General features: G+C 42.9%; 1 protein-coding gene across 1 annotated transcript; it reads right to left on the bottom strand.

Annotated features, from left to right (window-relative positions):
- Window positions 1-7,030: 7,030 nt before the first annotated feature.
- On the bottom strand, window positions 7,031-12,566 carry LOC115062308 (uncharacterized protein C21orf62 homolog). Its single transcript, XM_029530947.1, has 2 exons — window positions 12,384-12,566; window positions 7,031-8,928 (listed from the first exon to the last, which is right to left on the bottom strand). Exon 2 carries the CDS (start codon window positions 8,889-8,891, stop codon window positions 8,181-8,183), a length of 711 nt encoding a protein of 236 aa, XP_029386807.1. The 5' UTR covers window positions 8,892-8,928; window positions 12,384-12,566; the 3' UTR covers window positions 7,031-8,180.
- Between the last annotated feature and the right edge of the window lie 6,114 nt (window positions 12,567-18,680).

The following is an 18,680-nucleotide window of genomic DNA, read 5'->3' as shown; positions in this document are numbered from 1 at the left end:
AATGCACAAGTTTCTCATTAACCAATACATACCTTGTCACGGATTTCCCACAAGAATCAGATCTGACAATGGAACACACTTCAAAAATAAAGACCTACAAGAGGTAGAAAAAGGCTTGGGCCTGAAACATGCATTTGGCAAAGTATACCACCCCCAATCACAAGGAAAAGTTGAAAGAATTAACTGAAACCTGAAGGAGAAATTGGCTAAAGTATGTGTACAGACAAAATTGTCTTGGGTTGATGTTCTACCTATTGCATTAATAGGCATCAGGAACGGTGTGAATAGAATAACAGGGTTCACACCATTCGAACTAACCAGGAGGTATCAATTTCCAGGTCCGAGTGCAGGAGGAATGCAGTCTGATGTGCAGAACGTGTTGGGAAACAAACCTTATTTTGAACAACTAATGGCTCTTATCTCAAAGTTCTCTACTCAGGTGCAGGTGCAAGGTGGGACTCCTGAAGACAGAACACCACATGTGAGAAGTGGGAGAAACATTTCGCTCACCACTTGTAAAACCATTGTCTTAAAGTTGAAGCAGAAAATACAGAAAATCTCAAATCAAAATCAAATCAAATCAGATTTATTTGTATAGCGCCAAATCCTAACAAAGTTACATCAAGGCACTTTACATATAGAGCAGGTCTAGACCAAACTCTTTATAAATTTATTTAAAGAGACCCAACAGATCCCCCGATGAGCAAGCACTTGGCAACGGTGGCAAGGAAAAACTTCCTTTAAGAGGCAGAGATAGGCATTGGAGGGGGGGACAGGAACATGTTGCTGCATGAAGTTCATGGAATTGAGCCGTAGTACGGAATTCATGAAATATGGGACCAGCAGGTGTTGCAGGAACATGGGATGGCGATGAGTCAAGGAGAGGAGGAGAGGACAGGGAGAGAGAGGAGAGGAACTGGGAGAGACAGAGACTTTGGCAGAACATGGTTAGTAAATGCAGCATAAATGCTTAGAACTGGGTGAAACTGTGTTTTTTAAGAAGGATGGTTCTTATCAACGCATTCAAGGGGGGAGGAAAGGAGAGCGAGTGAGATGGAGGGAGAGGGGGAGAGAGGGTGACAGGGAGAGACAGAGAGAGAGAGAGAGAGAGAGAGAGAGAGAGAGAGAGAGAGAGAGAGAGAAAGAGAGAGAAGCTCAGTCCTTCCCCCAGCAGCCTAGGCCTACAGCAGCATAGCTAAAAAGTAGAGGACTTTAACTTTTTAACTGTAAGCTCTCTCATACAGGAAAGTTTTAAGCCTGGTCTTGAAAATTACTAAAGAGTCCGCCCCCCGAACCGATACTGGAAGTTGGTTCCATAGAAGAGGAGCCTGATAACTGAACGATCTGCCTCCAGATTTACTCTTGGAGACTCTAGGAACCACAAGTAATCCTCCATCTAGAGAGCGGAGTGGCCTGCTAGGATAGTAAGGAACTATGAGCTCTCTGAGATATGATGGAGCTTGTCCATTAAGAGCTTTATATGTTAAAAGAAGGATTTTGAATTCTACTCTATATTTTACTGGCAGCCAATGAAGCGCAGCTAACATAGGCGAGATATGATCTCTTTTCCTAGTTCCTGTTAATATTCGTGCAGCAGCATTCTGAATTAACTGAAGGCCTTTTAGAGATTTGTTTGGACATCCAGATAGTAATGAGTTACAGTAGTCCAGCCTAGAAGTTACAAATGCATGGACTAGTTTTTCTGCATCATCCTGAGAAAGGATGTTTCTGATTTTCTTAATGTTTCTCAGATGGAAGAAAGCTGCCCGACTAACTTGTTTTATGTGAGGGACATAGGACAGGTCCTGGTCAAAAATTACTCCAAGGTTTCTTACAGTGGAGCTGGAAGCCAAAGTAATGCTGTCCAGACTGATGAGATGATTAGATAGTATTTTTCTGAGGTGCTGAGGACCGAGTACAATAACTTCTGTTTTGTCAGAGTTGAGAAGTAAAAAATTTCCAGTCATCCAGACTTTTATGTCTTCAAGACATGCCTGCAGTCTGACTATCTGAGTGACTTCATTTGGCTTCATGGATAGGTACAGCTGAGTATCGTCTGCAAAGCAGTGGAAGTTGATGCTGGGTTTCCTGATAATGTTGCCTAGAGGAAGCAGATAAAGCGTAAAGAGGACTGGTCCAAGTACCGAACCCTGCGGGACTCCATGACTGACTACAGTACATTAGGAGGAGCTGTTGTTAACATGAACAAACTGATGTCTATCTGATAAGTAGGATTTGAACCACCTTAGTGCAGTTACTTAAATTCCAATTTCATGTTCCAGTCTCTGTAGTAAAATATTATGATCTATGGTGTTGAATGCAGCACTAAGATCTAGAAGGAGAAGTATGGAGGGTGATCCATTGTCTGAGGCCATTAGAATGTCATTGGAGACTTTAACCAGTGCTGTTTCTGTGCTATGATGGGCTCTAAATCCTGACTGAAACTCTTCAAACAAACTGTTCCCATCTAGATGCTTGTGTAGTTGTTTTGCTACAGCTTTCTCTATGATTTTAGAAATAAATGGAAGGTTCGATATGGGTCTATAGTTTGCCAAAATATCTGGATCAAGATTAGGCTCTTTAAGCTGGGTTTGATGACTGCGGTTTTAAGTGCCTGAGGTACATAACCCAGAAATAAAGTCAGATTAATCAAATGTAGAATGAACGGCTCAATTAAACAAAAGATCTCTTTAATAGATCTATTAATAGATCTAATAATAGACCGTCAACTTGTCTATTAGACAAGTTGACGGTCTGGATGATGAAACTATAGGAGCTAGCTCTGAGAGATTCAGAGGTGAGAATGATTCCAGATGTAAAAAAGGCGTTGCAGCTGATTCAGGAGTTGCTGTATTCAGTAGGAGATTTTTATCTAATGTAGGCAAGAGCTGATAAATTCTTTCTCTGATCGTGAAAATTTTATCTGTAGAAAAGTTAATAAAATCATCACTGCTTAGAGCTAAGGGGATCACTGGTTCAACTGAGCTATGGCTCTCTGTCAGCCTGGCTACAGTGCTGAAGAGAAACCTGGGGTTGTTCTTGTTTTCCTCTATGAGTGCTGATTAATATGAACTTCTAGCAATGCGGAGAGCTTTTTTATATGTTTTTAGGCTATCTTTCCAGGCTCTGTGAGACTCTTCTGACTTACTGGAATGCCAATTTCTTTCTAATTTCCTTGATGTCTGCTTTAAGGCACGGATTTGGGAATTATACCAGGGGGCCAGCCTCCTCAGATTGAATACATTCTTTTTTGAGAGGGGCAGCATTGTCGAGATTCGAACGCAGTCTCAGTTGTTAAAATTGCAATTAGACTCAACGCATAAACACAATGATGGAAAGAGAAAAAAAAAAAAAAGCAGAACAAATGGATGGTGTAGCAGCAAGGTGCGTCTAATGTTTCACCACATTCCTATCCTCAAATGGTAGGAATGACAGGAGGGTTTGTGGGCAGACGTTGGGGTCTAGGCGGTTTCCGGGGATGTTACAGGGAACCAAGGTGTAATCAATGGCCACGCCGCGCTGCTACTGCTCAGGATGTTTGCTTTCTGTGTGGTCAACCTGGACATTGGGCTAGAGACTGTCACACCACTAGTCAGGTGCGTGGAGATGCATCAGGTCCACCACCTCATCAGGCACCAAATGCCAGTGCAGCTCCTGGAGGGCAGTTTCCCACCATGCACCCTCCACATCAGTATTGATGGGGCCCGAGAACACCTGATCATGCAGGCTTGGCAGATCCTTACATGACAATGACGGTTGATGATGAAGACATGACTTTTCTATAATCAGTTTGTGAACTCTGAGAACTGTCCCGTTGATTTAATGGGCAGGGACTGTTGTACTTCCGTGCTCTGTAGTTCGGAATGACTGATGGTGACATTTCTGAATGGTCTCACAACGGACTGTTCTATTCCATCCCTGTCCACCACCTCACACTCCAGCAACTTCCTAGGCTGACATTTATTGGGGTTTGATCACTGCTAAGGGCCCCACACAGAATGGCAAGATCTCTTTGTTTACTCAGTGGTGTCTGTGGTTATAGGCTCTGCATCCCTTCTCTTCTCCCACTGATCCCTACCTTGTCACATTGTTTTGTTTGTGATAACAATGATGTTTACCAACACGCCTTCTATAGTGAGGTGGAAGGCATGAGTTGGCACATTTAAGCTGACTCGATTCTGGTTGGGCCTGGGGGTGTGACTTCTGCTGTACAACTGACACTTGATCAAAATGTATGGTACAGATGAGTGCTGAGGCAGTTCCTCATGTTACTCTTCTAGTGCATGCCAATCATCAAGCTAAAGAGTTGGGCCCCATGTGTAAACGTCTGTTCTCAGTGTCTGATTGGTCTCCTACCCAAACACCCGGCCTGCTTTACTCTCCATCTGAAAATTCATATAAAAATAGTGCATGTTACTTGTGATATTGCTCTGCTCGAACACAGGCAAATTGAGAGAAATTGTCGAGAAAAAAATTATCATGAATCTGCTGAGTACATGTTGTCGTCGTTACCAACTGCCCTGTGGTCTCAGGGACCTACAGATGTTGGTTTGTTCATTACTCTCCCCCCTTACTTTTCAGCACAGTGCGCTTCAACCTATTTGGCAGACTCTATCAGCATAAAGTAGGAATTTTAGAGAGGTCTCATTCCAGCTGGAATACTCCTATTTTGCCTGTTGAAAAGGACACTGGGAAGTATCGCATGGCACATGACCTCGATGCATCAATGCTATCACTACCACTGCCACAATTCCTGTTCCTAACCCCTACACACAGCTATGTGTTCCCTCACCCACATCAATCAAACATCAATTTTTCTCATGCATTGACCTTGCTAATGCTTTCTTTTGCCTCCCCTTAGCTGAGGAATTGAGGGGTGTTTTTCATTTACTTATCAGGGTTGGAAACTCAGATACAAAAGGCTCCCACAAGGTTTCATTTTGTCTCCAGCAATTTTTAATTAAGTTTTGAAACAACAGTTGCAAGGTGACACCTGGTCCTCTCGCAGCATACGTTTTGTGCCTCAGTTTTGTGAACTCACCTCCTCCCTGCGAACATTGGTAAATGAACAAAGCATGTGTAATTTAAATTCATTGCTAAATTGGACCACTGAAACAGAAGCGTTATTCATACGTCTCAAATAAACACTTGCACATGCCTTGGCTTTTTTAAAATTACAAAGAACTGTTTTATGAATGTTTATGTAAAAAAGCACAGACAGCAGATGCTGTGCTTTGTGCCACAAATTAATTAAAATACCAGTTCATGTGATGCAAAAATATATCTAATTATTTCACTACGCATTTAATTATGTCATGGTCCTGTGTTGCAGCGGTGAATTAATTTTATCTGTCAAACTCACCAAATCTCATCAAAGTCAGCGAATCGAGTCTAATTGACTGCTTTGTTCAGAAGCCTGGAAATCTTTGAAAACATTGCGGCTACGGATTATGCGCTTCAACTTTCTCTGGAGTTGGTGAAAGACATTTTAGACGTTGACAAGTATGTGGAAGTGGGACCTGCTGTCCCAGAGCATGTAGCGTATAAAGCAGAGGAATCTGTTGAAAATGTTTCTGCACTTTCCGACCAAAATAATGACCGCAAAGTTCTGGAACACCAACTTCTTTCTGGTAACCCATCTTGTTCGGAGTGTCAACAAAAACTATCAGGAGGCGCATGCAAAAAAGTTATATTTACACTAAATTCATGAGTTTTCAGTTTATGAATTGCTGGTCTCGTCCGGTCTCATCCAGAAAGTGTATGCCATCTATAGTGGCATCGCACTACTCAGCCTCCCTGCTGAAAGTTTACTTCAAGGTGCTGGAAAGCAGGATCAGGCCGATTGTTGAACCTCTCATTGAAGAGGAACAATGTGGGTTCTGTCCTGGTTGTGGAACAATGGACCAGTTCTGCATAGGGGTAACCCCGAATGGAAGGTTCCCCGATGAAAAATGGTGGTTTAATGGCCTACACACTGAATTATACAATCCTGGATGATATCTGATACTACCTATCTCCTTTAGTTGCTAATCATGCCTTTTCTAACTCCATATTGGGTATTACTTTTTCACAGTGTGGATCAATCTTTACGTTAAACAATTAAATTAACAATTAAATAATTTGTATACTAATTAACAACTCTGGGGAAAAAATAAATTCCCTTCAATACCACACTTTTTTTTAGTTACTTCAAGTTCACAGATTTGTCCAAAATACCTAACCTACCTATTGACTAGGGTTGCCCACTGTCCCTTAAAATGCAACATTGTCCTGTATTCGGAAACGAAGAGATGCGTTCCTTATTTATACTGATAAGGGACACACTTTGTTTCGTATTTATTAAAAATCCATGTTGGGCAGTTTTTATTACATTGCAACTGTGCAGCTGTGACAGCTGCTGCTAACACTTTGCCTGTATGGAATGAGCTTCTTGACCAATAAATTGAACAACAAAACAGCCGTGTCACTATGGCTTAAAGAATTTTCTTGCTTCTATTGATTCTCTTTGACCAATAGAAAGGTATTGGCTGTTGCTACTGTGTACTTGTGATTCAACACATTTAGATATAGTAATAATGCAATCATGCAGGTTTAAGACATTGTTTGTTGCGCACAGTAAATATATTTGGTTAGAAGCTAATTTCATTAACAACACAGCATAAGAAAGTCTGATACATAAATTAATTTACATGAAATTCCAAAAGAGGGCAAGGGAATAAGCAAGGGAAACTTGCTTATGCTGGAAAGTCCTTCAAGAAGCTTTTATTTGTTTACCAACTTTCTTACCATTATTATTTACTTAAGTTTGTTTCTTTCTCTTCTTCATTCAGTATCCTCACCATCACATGTTGAACACACTAAAACTAAGCTGACAGTTTTCCCTGTAGATGCTATGTTGTTGTTTTTTTTAGTGTGTTTGTTTACATTTCTGTACACCTTACAATACTGCCACTGCTCTGAAACTATTGATACCTTCCTTCTGCAAAATGTCAATATGCAATGTTTTGGGACAAAACAAGATTCTGCTGGGTAATGATAAAAAACTCTGTTTAATGTTGCTTCACTGTGACAGTCTGTTGATGGATAAGATTCATAGAGAGAAAAAAATATTCCAGACACACACATCTCCCTGAAGTAAGTGCATAATTGGCTGTCAAATCAGAGAGCAAAGGTCAAACCCTGAACACCTGCTGGCTTCTGACCTGTGAGCTTGTCCTCTACTGGCTAAAAACTGACTTGGCTGAGTCACAGGTCTCTGTCTTCAAACATGGTTCCAGGTGGTAGGTGCAGTGGTGGCTGTCAGTCAGAGGACAGGGACCCTGAGGACCTCTTAGGACCTATGACCTTTCTTCATCTCTTCATATCATCAGGAGAGGACAGATTTTGAGAAAACGGGTCCAGTTCGCCAGCTCACTGTGATGTAGTGTCACAAAAATGAGATATGTTACTACAATCTCTACGCCAACGACTGTTCATGGATCAGTTTTGTTAGTGTCTCTCTGCTATCGTTACTATGCTGCCTACTTTCTTCTCACTTCTCTCTGTGCTCGCTGTTCTTGTCTGTCATCCAAGCTCCTTCCTCTCTGCTCTTCCCTCCTGTCTTCCCCACCCTTTTTCTCTGTTTTGGTCTGTTGGATCTGGATTTACAGCATCTTTGGGACAGTCTTGGGATGCTGAGCTTCAGGATCCTCCACCAAGCATTGAATCCTCAGACATTATAATCTAGATCTTATTCCTTCTGGACCCTATTAACTGCATTCCATTGTTACAGCACATCTATTTCATGATCGTCTGTTGATCCAGTTGCCTGTATAACAGACTACATGTAGTTGGAAACCACCAGAACAAAGTCGTTCACCTAAAAGGACCAGCTATTGCTTTAGCTAAATCCATCGTGAGTCTCAGTCTGAGGCTGCAGCTTGACTCCAGGGGAGTCACAGTTCCCAGATTTGGACAAATTTATTGGACTATACCGATCATTAACTTGAGGTTACGCCTGCACTGACTAGTGAATTTAAATCATAATACATGAACAACTGTGTAATGTGATGACTTTTAATTTGAAATGTGCTTTTGACTCAGTCAGTCAGCTCCTTGCAGCAGCAGAATTAAGCTGATCCAGCCTTGTGGTCCCTGGTCCCAGCTGCAGACTGCTCACTCTGCCTCTGGTTCGCTTAATGTTAGTAGATGAATGTGAGGAGCAGGTTTTGAAGTGCAGCTTCCTCTCCAGGCTTCCGGAGGGGAAGGTGCTGTGAGAAGCTAGGGCCAGGTGGTTGCACAACACTGTATGCCTTCAGGACAGAGAGCCCATTGAGCACAGCCACATCCAGGATGGTTAGGTGTAGGGCAGAGGCAAGGTCAAAAGACAGAGCCTCTAACTCCACAGACACTCTTGCTGCAGGGACCAGTTTGATTTCCTGGTTGCGATAAGGCACCAGTGGTACTGAACTGTGGATCCTAAGGGTCTGCAAACTGAGCAGAGCCAGGTACTGACTGGGCAGTGGCTTTGTTCCACAGAAGGACAACTGTAGATGACCAATCATGCTCCTGTTCAACAGCTCCTCCAAGACCCAGAACTCCTTCACCCAGACAGTAAGTTGTCCCGGATCTCTGAGACCAGCAAGGGGCAGGTCAGAGCGCAGTACAGTGTGGCAGCTGCACAAAGAGTTGGCAAGAGCTTCATCGCAGTCCAGCACAGGTTTGGAGCAGCTGCAATTTCTTAGGTTGTAGTGTGGAGCTCCACTGTCAAATAACAGTGTGGTATTGGCCAGCAGAGATGTGTTGGCTGGGGGGACAGAGCGTGTTGTCTGGGTGATGGGAGTCAAGAAAAACAGCAACCACAAAAGGCATGGTGACAAGGCAGAGGAGGTTCTGCTTGGAGACTTCTCCATGGAGATCAAACTGACTACATCTTCACCAGAAGGAGAGCTGTAGACACACAGGAGAGCTGCTGTTACTATGGGAAAATTCAAGAGAACTGACATCACCATTGGACATGCAGGAAAACTAACATTTCCCTTGTCTCAGAACTGAGTGTTGTCCAGCAACTGAATTCCTTCAGCAGTTTAGATACATAGTTAAAAACCACCAAAGGTCTGACACATGCAACTTGAGACTGAGCTTTTGTCAAACACACAACGCTGGCAGATGCAAGAGAGGATGTGACTGTACTCAACAAGACACAGAACTATACACATTCATATTTTTGTGAAATGCGAACTGACAGGTTAAATTTTCAAATAAGGAATGAGGCCACAAGGGTTGTTAACTCTCACAAAAAAGAATGGCAACACTCTCGTGAGAATGCACAGTGCTCAAGGTATACAGCACCCAGCATGGCTAATCCTAGTGAAGCAGAGGCAGATATTTGGTACTGCCAAAGCTGGTGAAAATACAATGATATTTGGTGGATGTTTATGTACAAACAAATTAAAACTTAGACAGAAAGAACCTCATGTTTTTGTGCACACTGTGCCCATCTGCCTGGACAAACAAGTTCATACATCAGTGGAATCAAATATGAAACAATCACTCTCTGAAATAATGTGTCATCAATAAAATATGTAGATTTTAATGACCAAGCTCCATCATATCTCAGAGAATTCATAGCTCCATATTATCTTAGTAGGTCATTTCACTCTCTGCATGTAGGTTTACTTGTAGTTGCTAGAGTCTCTGAGAGGAAATTGAGAGTCAGCTCTTTCAGGCTCTTCTTCTATGGAACCAACTCTCTGAATTGGACCGTGGGATGGACTCTGCCTAAACTTTCAAGATTAATTTATGACAAAGCCTACAGTTAAAAATGTAAGATTTAATTACAGGGTTTCTCTTTTAGTTATACTACTATAGGCCTACACTGCTGGGGGTTGCACCAAGCATCTTTTCCCTGTTTTTCCTGTCCTGTCTTCCTGTCCATGTCCTATAGGTACTGAATCATCTCTGTTCCATGTTCCCACTAATTAACTGTTACTGCAATAGTTACCTTTAGTTATTATTACACACTACTCCACATTGCCCATGGTAACTTCTTCTCCCCTACTGCTAATATTTACTAGTGCACATTTAGTGTTACCAGGTTGCAACCACTATGTTTTCTTAGCATTTTCTATGGAATCTTCCCTCCTCCTTCTCTTGTTCTTTCTCCATTCCTCTACTGAGGACCCCACGCTTCTCCTTTGCACTCACATTCACTGTCTCTCTCTCATTGCCTCTGCTCCTCCCTTCCCTGCCTCTCCCTCTCTCAACCTAACCAATCAAGGCAGATGGCCGCCCCCTTGAGTCTGGTTCTGCCCGAGGTGTATGCCTTTTAAAAGAAGTTTTTCCTTGCCACTGTCGCCAAGTACTTGCTCTTGGAACGATATGTTGGGTGTCTTCAACAACTCCATGAAAGTTTGATCTAGACCTGCTCGATGTGTGAAGTGCCTTGATGTAACTTTGTTATGATTCTGTTGTTAAAAAAAAAATATATATATATTTGATTTATTTATGCGTTCAAATGTATCATCAATTTCAACATTCAACATTTCAACAGTATTTTCTTGGACTTTTAGGAGTAATTTCCTGACTGCTAGTCTTAATTGGTATATAACAAATTGGGTTAGGGTTAAATATTGAAGCTACCCCAACAGATAGGGAGTCAAAAATGAAATATTTGTGGCTCATGATGGATTAGTTGGAGGTTCTCCAGCTCCAGGATTACCTATGAAACTCACTCAGTCTGGAGTGAGTGTCCATGGTGTACCTTGCCCTTGCTCAACTGTGAGTTAGGATTGGTTCCAGCAACACCCCACGACCCGGAAACAGAGCAGGTAGAGGATGAATGAATGACACACTCACTTATCTTGCTTAAACCTTGCTATTGACAAGGTTATCAATCCCTCTGCCATTATACTCCACAATACAATGTGTACGCTGTAACAACAATATATCCATCCCACATTCCATGTTTCCCAGAGCAATTTGATTTATTTAAGTAATTCAGTGGTCACTGGATTAGCTGCACAAGTTTTACCAGCACACCACCATCAGTATTACCATGCTCGCTTGTTAACTCCCCAGTTGTCTACAGGGCTGGGTGAGGTGAAGCAGAGGGTAGACTCAATTTGGTTTAAGTGTGTGGTTGTTTGTCAGTGCAAACCCCTTCCAGGGTTAAACTGTCATGTGTAGTGAAACCTTGTTACAGAGGTATAAATTCTTCCCTGTGGTCACATTAGCAGCTGCAGCTCTCTTCATCCTCTGTTGTCTGACCTCAATGCCAATGTTAGTCACACTGGGTTAAGCTGTTCAAATGTCTGACTTCTTCTCTTCCTCTACCCTGCTCTTTCTGCTTATCCTTCTCTCTCTCTTTACCTCTCAGAGCTCAGTGTTTCCCCTACTATTATCCCCAATGGCACCTCCCGTCCCCCCTAGAAGGTCAAGCGAGTGTGGAAAAATGTCACAAGAAAAGCAAAGCAATACATTAGCATTTTTTAAACGTTCAAAGTGCGAAGATGGAAACACCAGTCGCCCCCAACTGGAGCTGCTTTTATTTCACTTTTAATTGGTATCTCATGAAGATTTTAAGTCAATATAAAAACCACAGAAAACATAAAACCTGATCCAAATCTTGATCCAGAGTCTGTAAAAAGTTAGAAAAACAGAGTTCAATGAACTGGGAAGGAGACGTGTGTGAAGAGGGAGAGTTTCGACTTCACATTCCTCTGACCTCATGCTCCATAAGGCGCCACCCTAAACTCCCCCTCCACCCGAACTGCCTGTTTTCACTCTGAAAACACCACTCTACTTCTTGATCTCACTCAATTTCTGCTGCCCCCCACCCCTTGAATCTTTCTTTACCCTGCTCTCCTCTTCTAGCACATCTTTATTTCTTCCTCACCCCACCTCTTTTGCTCCCACCTCTCTCTATTTCTATTGCAAGTTATATGTTGTTGAGTGAATTATTAGATGTTCATGTCAACATCATGTCAGTTTATAATTAATAAACCTATATTATATAAACTTCCTTTATAACCTTGTGGCAGGCTTTCCCTTTACATATACAGCAGCCTCTGCAGACCCCCACCCCCCAAATCTTGAATTTGGACTGCAGGCATCAGACTCAAGTTAACAGGCTACAAAATGTGATGTGTCCAGACCTTTCCCAGCCTGGCAGACAGATTGTGAATCTCTGGTCGAACTCTGCCTCCTGGTGAATGTGATCATTGGAAAAAGAAATATGATATCTTCTTGTATCATATCTTTTTATTAGACTTCTTTATCACATTACGAACTTGATTTTCAAATGACATTATAATCTCAGTAGGATTTGTAGGTGTCCTGTATAGAGCAGAAAAGCATGCCTTCTACGGACCAGTATACATGAGTGCTGAGAGCAGCATACTTACAAGGACAAGGACTACTGCTGTCTGCACATAGGTCAGTCCAGGTTCCTCATGTGTTGTGAGCAGCAGCTTCCACATCGGGCTGCAGGTCGACTAGAAAACCTGTCTAGAAAACATTAGCATTGAAGGGAGAAAAGGAGGGGCTCTTACTTCCTAGACTCTGAAAGCAATTTTTCTTCAGAAGTGACAGCATGGCAAAGTTAGACAACTTTCCTGTCATCTTTTTTTGCCCAATCCCCTCTCTAGTCAGACCCACCTACTTTGGAACTTTTCTCTCATCTTAAGTGCATTGTCCCACCCAACCAATAGACCTGCTGTGGATACTTTCCTCCATCTTGTGGCTCAAAGAATTACTACATCAGTAACATTTCATATAACAGAAACCAATCAACCTCCGGGACTGAACCATGAAGCTAAACCCTGCAGCTACAGAACAAGGATGTCTCACTCCATCAGTGAGTCAACCCCATGTTAAATTAGTAAAGATGGCCTGGCAAAAAAAAAAAAAAAAAAATGTTCTCTGTAGATTATCTGTTATTCCTTTTTTTTTTGTTTTATATACCTTACACTGTAAAACTTTTCTCTGTAAATTTACAATAATTAACTGGCAGCAGCTTTGCCTGCAAAGTACTGTATTTTCTACAGTTTCTCACTGTATAATGGAATTAGTCTTACTAGAAATAAATGTCCAGTTCTTTAGTGTATTCTTGTAAATTTACAACACAATACTAGTTAGTTTTAATTGTTAACAGTTGTAATTTACTGTATATTTACAGTACATTACTGTATTTGAATCTACAGTATATAGTAGTTAACGATAAATCATATTACAGAACTCCAAATATATAAATAAAATAGTAATAATGATTGTAGTGGCAATAAAATCCAAAAAAATCAAAGCGAAAATATTATATGCCTAAAATAAACAAATTAGGAAACTTGAATGCGGCTCCTACACACCGGCCCCTAATTGTTCTATGTAGAATCAATTAACATTATCATTATTATTCATGAAAATAAAAAAGGGAGCCGTACAGTAACAAATAATGAATTAGTGAAACAAAGAAATGAAGTACATACATTACAGTTCTTTAAACCATTTGAAGCCTGGAGAAGTGTGTTTAATTTTTCCCTCTCCAGAAGGTGGCATAATATGGTGACTGGTGACTGGTGACTGGAGGTGTTGGTCTGGAGCCTGACAGTACAAACCAGACCTCCTGCATCGGTCTTGGTCTCCAACACTCTGCCCAATGGCCATGATCCTCTGGGAGCAGTGGAATCCACTATCATCACAGCATCTCCCACACTGAAATTTTTCTTGACCTCAGTCCATTTTTGTCTCTCTTGGAGCAGCATCAGATACTCCTGAGTCCATCTGTGCCAGAAAAGGTCAGCAATGTACTGAGCCTGTCTCCAGTGCCGTCAAGCATAGATGTCGGTTTTGGAGAAGGTTCCAGGGGGCAGAGTAGGCTGTGTCTGTAGTAAAAGGAAAGTAAAAGGAAAGGGTTAGTGGCTCCAGGCCGTGTGGCTCAGAGGATACAGTGGAGAGGGGACGGTTATTGAGGATGGATTCTGCCTCACAGAAGATGGTTTGCAATGCTTCATCATCAAGAATCTGCTGATGCAGAGTGGAAGTCAGAACCTGGTGGACAGATCCTCAGTCTCTCCCAGACACCACCAAAGTGTGAGGCTGCTGGTGGACTGAATCGCCACTGTATACCATCAGAAAGCAGAGCATCACAACTCGAAATGGAGCTGCTTCCAGTGCCTGTGTTGTCAGACTGGACTGTAGCACCGCTGAAGTCTATAAAAGAAAACACAAAATGCAATACAAATATAGTAGTAATATATCATTAAAATATGAAACTTACTCAGGGTTTCCCACAGAAAATGTGTTGTATGTGTCTTTTTAGTGACAGGGGCCTGACACAGGACAGCAAATGACTGATGAGGACCTTTAGATAACTGTTACCTGTGACAGATTCATGAATGGAGTAGTCACATTTAGAAGTTGTGATTCCATAAGTTCCAGCATTAGATCGATGGTAAAAGTTGACAGGAAATTTGAAAATATGACGTATATGTAATCATGTGCTATTATAAGACATTTATTGAACATACATAAACGCCATCTTTAGCAGAGTCTTACAAGAAGACATACTCTTCAAATTAAGTTTTAATAACCACAAAAAATTCACATCATTCACAATCTGTATTTTATAAAACACAAAGGAACTAAAGGCACTATTCATATTTTTTACAGCTTTCCAATAGTACTTATATTTTTAACACCTCGTTTTAATTGTAATATATTCCACTTTTAAACATACATAATTGTAACATACTTATTTTAATATATTTCCCTTTCAACATTTAAAGGAACTGTATTGCCATTGCAAGTTTAAATAAACTCACCACCAGGTGGTGTCAACTGATCACCACCTGGTGGTGAGTTGGGTTTGGTGGTGGGGGAAGACTCGGGACAGGCCTGGTAAGCCCAAACGTGTAGTGCGGGTAAACTGGGAACGTCTCGAGGAGGCCTCTGTCCAACAGATCCTCAACTCCCCACCTCCGGCAGAGCTTTTCTAGCATCCCTGTGGAGGTTGGGGACATTGTACTAGAGTGGTCAATGTTCAAAACTTCCATTGCCGAAGCTGCCGCAGGGAGCTGTGGCCTCAAGGTTTTGGGTGCCTCAAGGGGCGGTTAGGGTCACAGCAGCAGAGAGTTCTAAGCTGAGAATGCTCGCAATCTTTGTTGGAGCGACTCTGGTCTTAGCCATGACTAGACTGCAGTGGACCTTGTTCTCATCATTCTTGTATTTCAAGTAAGAACGGGCACTGTACCTCACATTGATGACATTGAAAAAACTTGTGGATGGTAACACTTGGGGATTGAGACTCTTCTCAGATTCTGCCGCCCTTCAATTACTCTCACTGTGGACGCAAATCTTCTGGCAGAGGATCATCCCACTCAACACTTCTGCCACACAACTCCAGCAGAATAAGATAAGATAAGATAAGATAAGATAGACTTTATTAATCCCTTGGGAGGTCTCCGTCAGGGAAATTGTTGTTCCAGCAGGTACAGCACCGACAAGAACAGTAAAAGAAAGCACACAGTTTGAAATATATAAACAACAAATGTACAACCATAAATATTCAGTTTTTTTTAGTGTCCCATCTTCTCCAATCCCTCTTTCTTCCTGCTACTCCTCCCCCTCCCACCTAGTGCAGAGTTATACAGTTTTATTGCTCGGGGGACAAAGGAGTCTTTGAATCTGTTGGTTCTGCACCTGGGGAGAAGCAGTCTGTCACTCAACAGGCTTTTCTGTGCACTGATGACAGGCTGCAGAGGGTGACTGGCGTTGTCCATAATAGCCAGCAGTTTGTTTCTGGATCTCCTCTCTGCAACTGTCACCAGAGAGTCCAGCTTTGTGCCAACCACAGAGCTAGCTCGCCTGATCAGCTTGTCCAACCTGTTTGAGTGCTTTGTGGATGTACTGCCACCCCAACACACCACAGCATAGAAGAGGGCACTGGCAACCACAGACTGGTAAAACATCTGCAGCAGTTTCCTGCAGATGTTAAAAGATCGCAGTCTCCTCAGGAAGTACAGTCTACACTGGCCCCTCTTGTACAGGTGTTCTGAGTTACATGACCAGTCCAGCTTGTTATCCAGCCAAACCCCAAGGTATTTGTAGTTACCTACAACCTCCACCTCATCACCCCTGACCAGCACTGGACGTGGACACGGTCTGGACTTCCCAAAGTCCATGACTAGCTCTTTAGTCTTTGAGGTGTTGAGGTGCAGGTGGTTCCTTTGGCTCCAGACAACAAAGTCATTCACCAGACTCCTGTACTCTTCTTCTCTATCATCCCTAATACACCCCATGATAACTGTGTCATCTGCAAACTTCTGGATGTGACACAGCTCCGAGCTGTAGCAGAAGTCTGAGGTGTATAGGGTGAAGAGAAGGGGGGCCAGCACTGTCCCCTGCGGTGCTCCTGTACTGCTGACCACAGTGTCAGACGTGGTGTCCGTCAGCCTGACATACTGCGGTCTGTCGGTGAGGTAGTTGGAGATCCAGGACACCAAGCAGGGGTCCACTTGCATCCTCAGCAGTTTGTCCTGAAGCATAAGGGGCTGGATGGTATTAAAGGCACTTGAGAAATCCAGAAAAAGGATCCTCACCGTGCCGCCTCCCTTATCCAGGTGCGAGTGGGCGCGATGCAGGAGATACAGGATGGCATCCTCCACACCAACACCTGCCCGATAGGCAAACTGTAGGGGGTCCTGGGCATGTTGCACTTGGGGCCTGAGGAGGTTGAGGAAGAGCCGCTCCAGTGTCTTCATCAGCTGTGATGTGAGTGCCACTGGTCGGAAGTCGTTCAGCTCGCTGGGCCGGTTCTTTTTAGGAACTGGAACGATGCACGATGTTTTCCATAAAGTGGGCACTTTCCCTAGCTGTAAGCTAAGGTTGAAAACATGCTGGAGTGGCTCCCCTAGTTCAGCAGCGCAGGTCTTAAGCAGCCGGGGGGACACCTTGTCAGGACCTGCCGCTTTCCTGGGGTGAAGCTTCCTCAGTTCTCCCCTGACCTGGTCTGCAGTTATGCAGGGAGAAGGATGTGGGGAGGGGAGGGGGGAGAAGGGGACAGCATTGTTGTTGTGGAGAAGGTGCACTGGGGGGAGGGGAGGAGGAGGAGGGGGCTGCAGTGAGGGTGGGAGGGTCGTGGGCTGGTCAAACCGGTTAAAAAAGTTATTAAGTCTGTTTGCCTCCTCCACTGACCCTCTTGCTGTCACAGTCTTTACCCTGTGGCCTGTGATGGTATTAACACCATCCCAGACCTCCCTCATGCGACTTTCACTCAGTTTGTGTTCAACTTTCCTCCTGTAGTTGTTTTTTGCCTCTTTCAGGCACTGTTTCACCTCCCGCTGTGCTGATTTAATTGCCTCTCTGTCCTTGCTCCTGAAAGCTACCTTCTTCCTGTTGAATGCACTTTCCACTCCGGACAAATGGAGCTACAAACCTCAGTGGGTCGTACAGAGAAGCTATAACGGACAGAAAGCCATGGCGTGTATCTGGTTTGTCTTTCAAATTTATGTTGAAGCTGAAGCCGTCACTTTCAGTCAGCCACTTGACCCCCAGCGCACTGAAGCTGGATTTGTATTTAAGTCAAGGTGTTCTACATTTGCTGCTCTTTCAGATGGCTGCACACATGAAAGAACTTTTCTCACATTTGTGTTGAGCTTATGAAGTCTCAGGCCTACTCATTTGCACAGCTCCTGTGCTTCAACAATCAAATCTGAGGCCTCTTTAAACTGTGGGGACACTCACGAGCCCATCATCAACATAGAAGCTGTTCTGGACGAATGATGCTGCAGTTGGATAGTCTGACTCATGTTGTTGTGCCAGATATTTAAGGCCAAAGTTGAAAGGCCAAAGAAGAGGTGAACTGCAATCTGATACTCTCTGGGCTTGGAGTCAAGATTTCCAAGCTGCCACCATAGAAACCTTAGGTAATTGCGATGCTCAGGTGTCACAAAGAATTGATGGAACATTCTTTCAATATCACAGATAACAGCTACCGCTTCCCTTCTAAAACGGCAAAGAACTCCTACCAATGAACTGATGAGGTCAGGACCCGTCAGCAACGTGTCATTCAAGGAGATGCCGCAGAATTTAGCCAAAAAAAAAATCAAAAATGACCTTCAACTTGTCAGGCTTCCTGGGATGGTACACACCATGATGTGGTATGTACCAAACAATCTCTCCAGAGGCTGCGTCAGGGGCGGGCTCAGCATCACCTTTACTGATCACGTCCTCCATAAAGGCTCGATAATGATCAAAGAACTGTTGATCGGCCTTGAGCTTTTTCTTCAGGTGTTGCAAGCGAATGGTTGCCATCCTTTTATTGTTAGGCAATGAGGGTTGACTGCAGCATTTAAATGGAAGAGGCATCTCTCTCTTGTTAATTTTTATTTTTTTTTATTTACCTTTTGGATATTCACATAGAAAACTCACAAAATGGTCTTTTACAGGCATAAATAATGGAATCAAACTCTTCTGATTGATTACGCTTGTATTTTTGTCAAATGAGTTTGTTTGATTTAAAGGGCACAACTACTGAAAATGTAAGAGTCTAAAGTGTCTAGAATGTCCATTTGTCTAATTTGTAGTCTTTGTAAAGAGAGGGTGTAGCTGTCCATGTTTTGTTTAGACTGAAAATCACATACTTAACAAGAACAATCAAAGGTGCGGTGTCAGTTGGTGGGACTGTCAACTGTACCATGGCTCGTGTG

The sequence above is a fragment of the Echeneis naucrates genome, chromosome 21 (genome assembly GCF_900963305.1).
Source record: "Echeneis naucrates chromosome 21, fEcheNa1.1, whole genome shotgun sequence".
Classification (NCBI taxonomy): Eukaryota; Metazoa; Chordata; class Actinopteri; order Carangiformes; family Echeneidae; genus Echeneis; species Echeneis naucrates.
The sequence above is the reverse complement of the archived record's forward strand: the minus strand, read 5'-3'. Positions and strand labels throughout refer to the sequence as shown.

What these genes read in the sequence shown, in the direction of transcription:
- LOC115062308 (XM_029530947.1), bottom strand. Translation starts at nt 8,891, where the DNA reads ATGGAGAAGTCTCCAAGCAGAACCTCCTCTGCCTTGTCACCATGCCTT.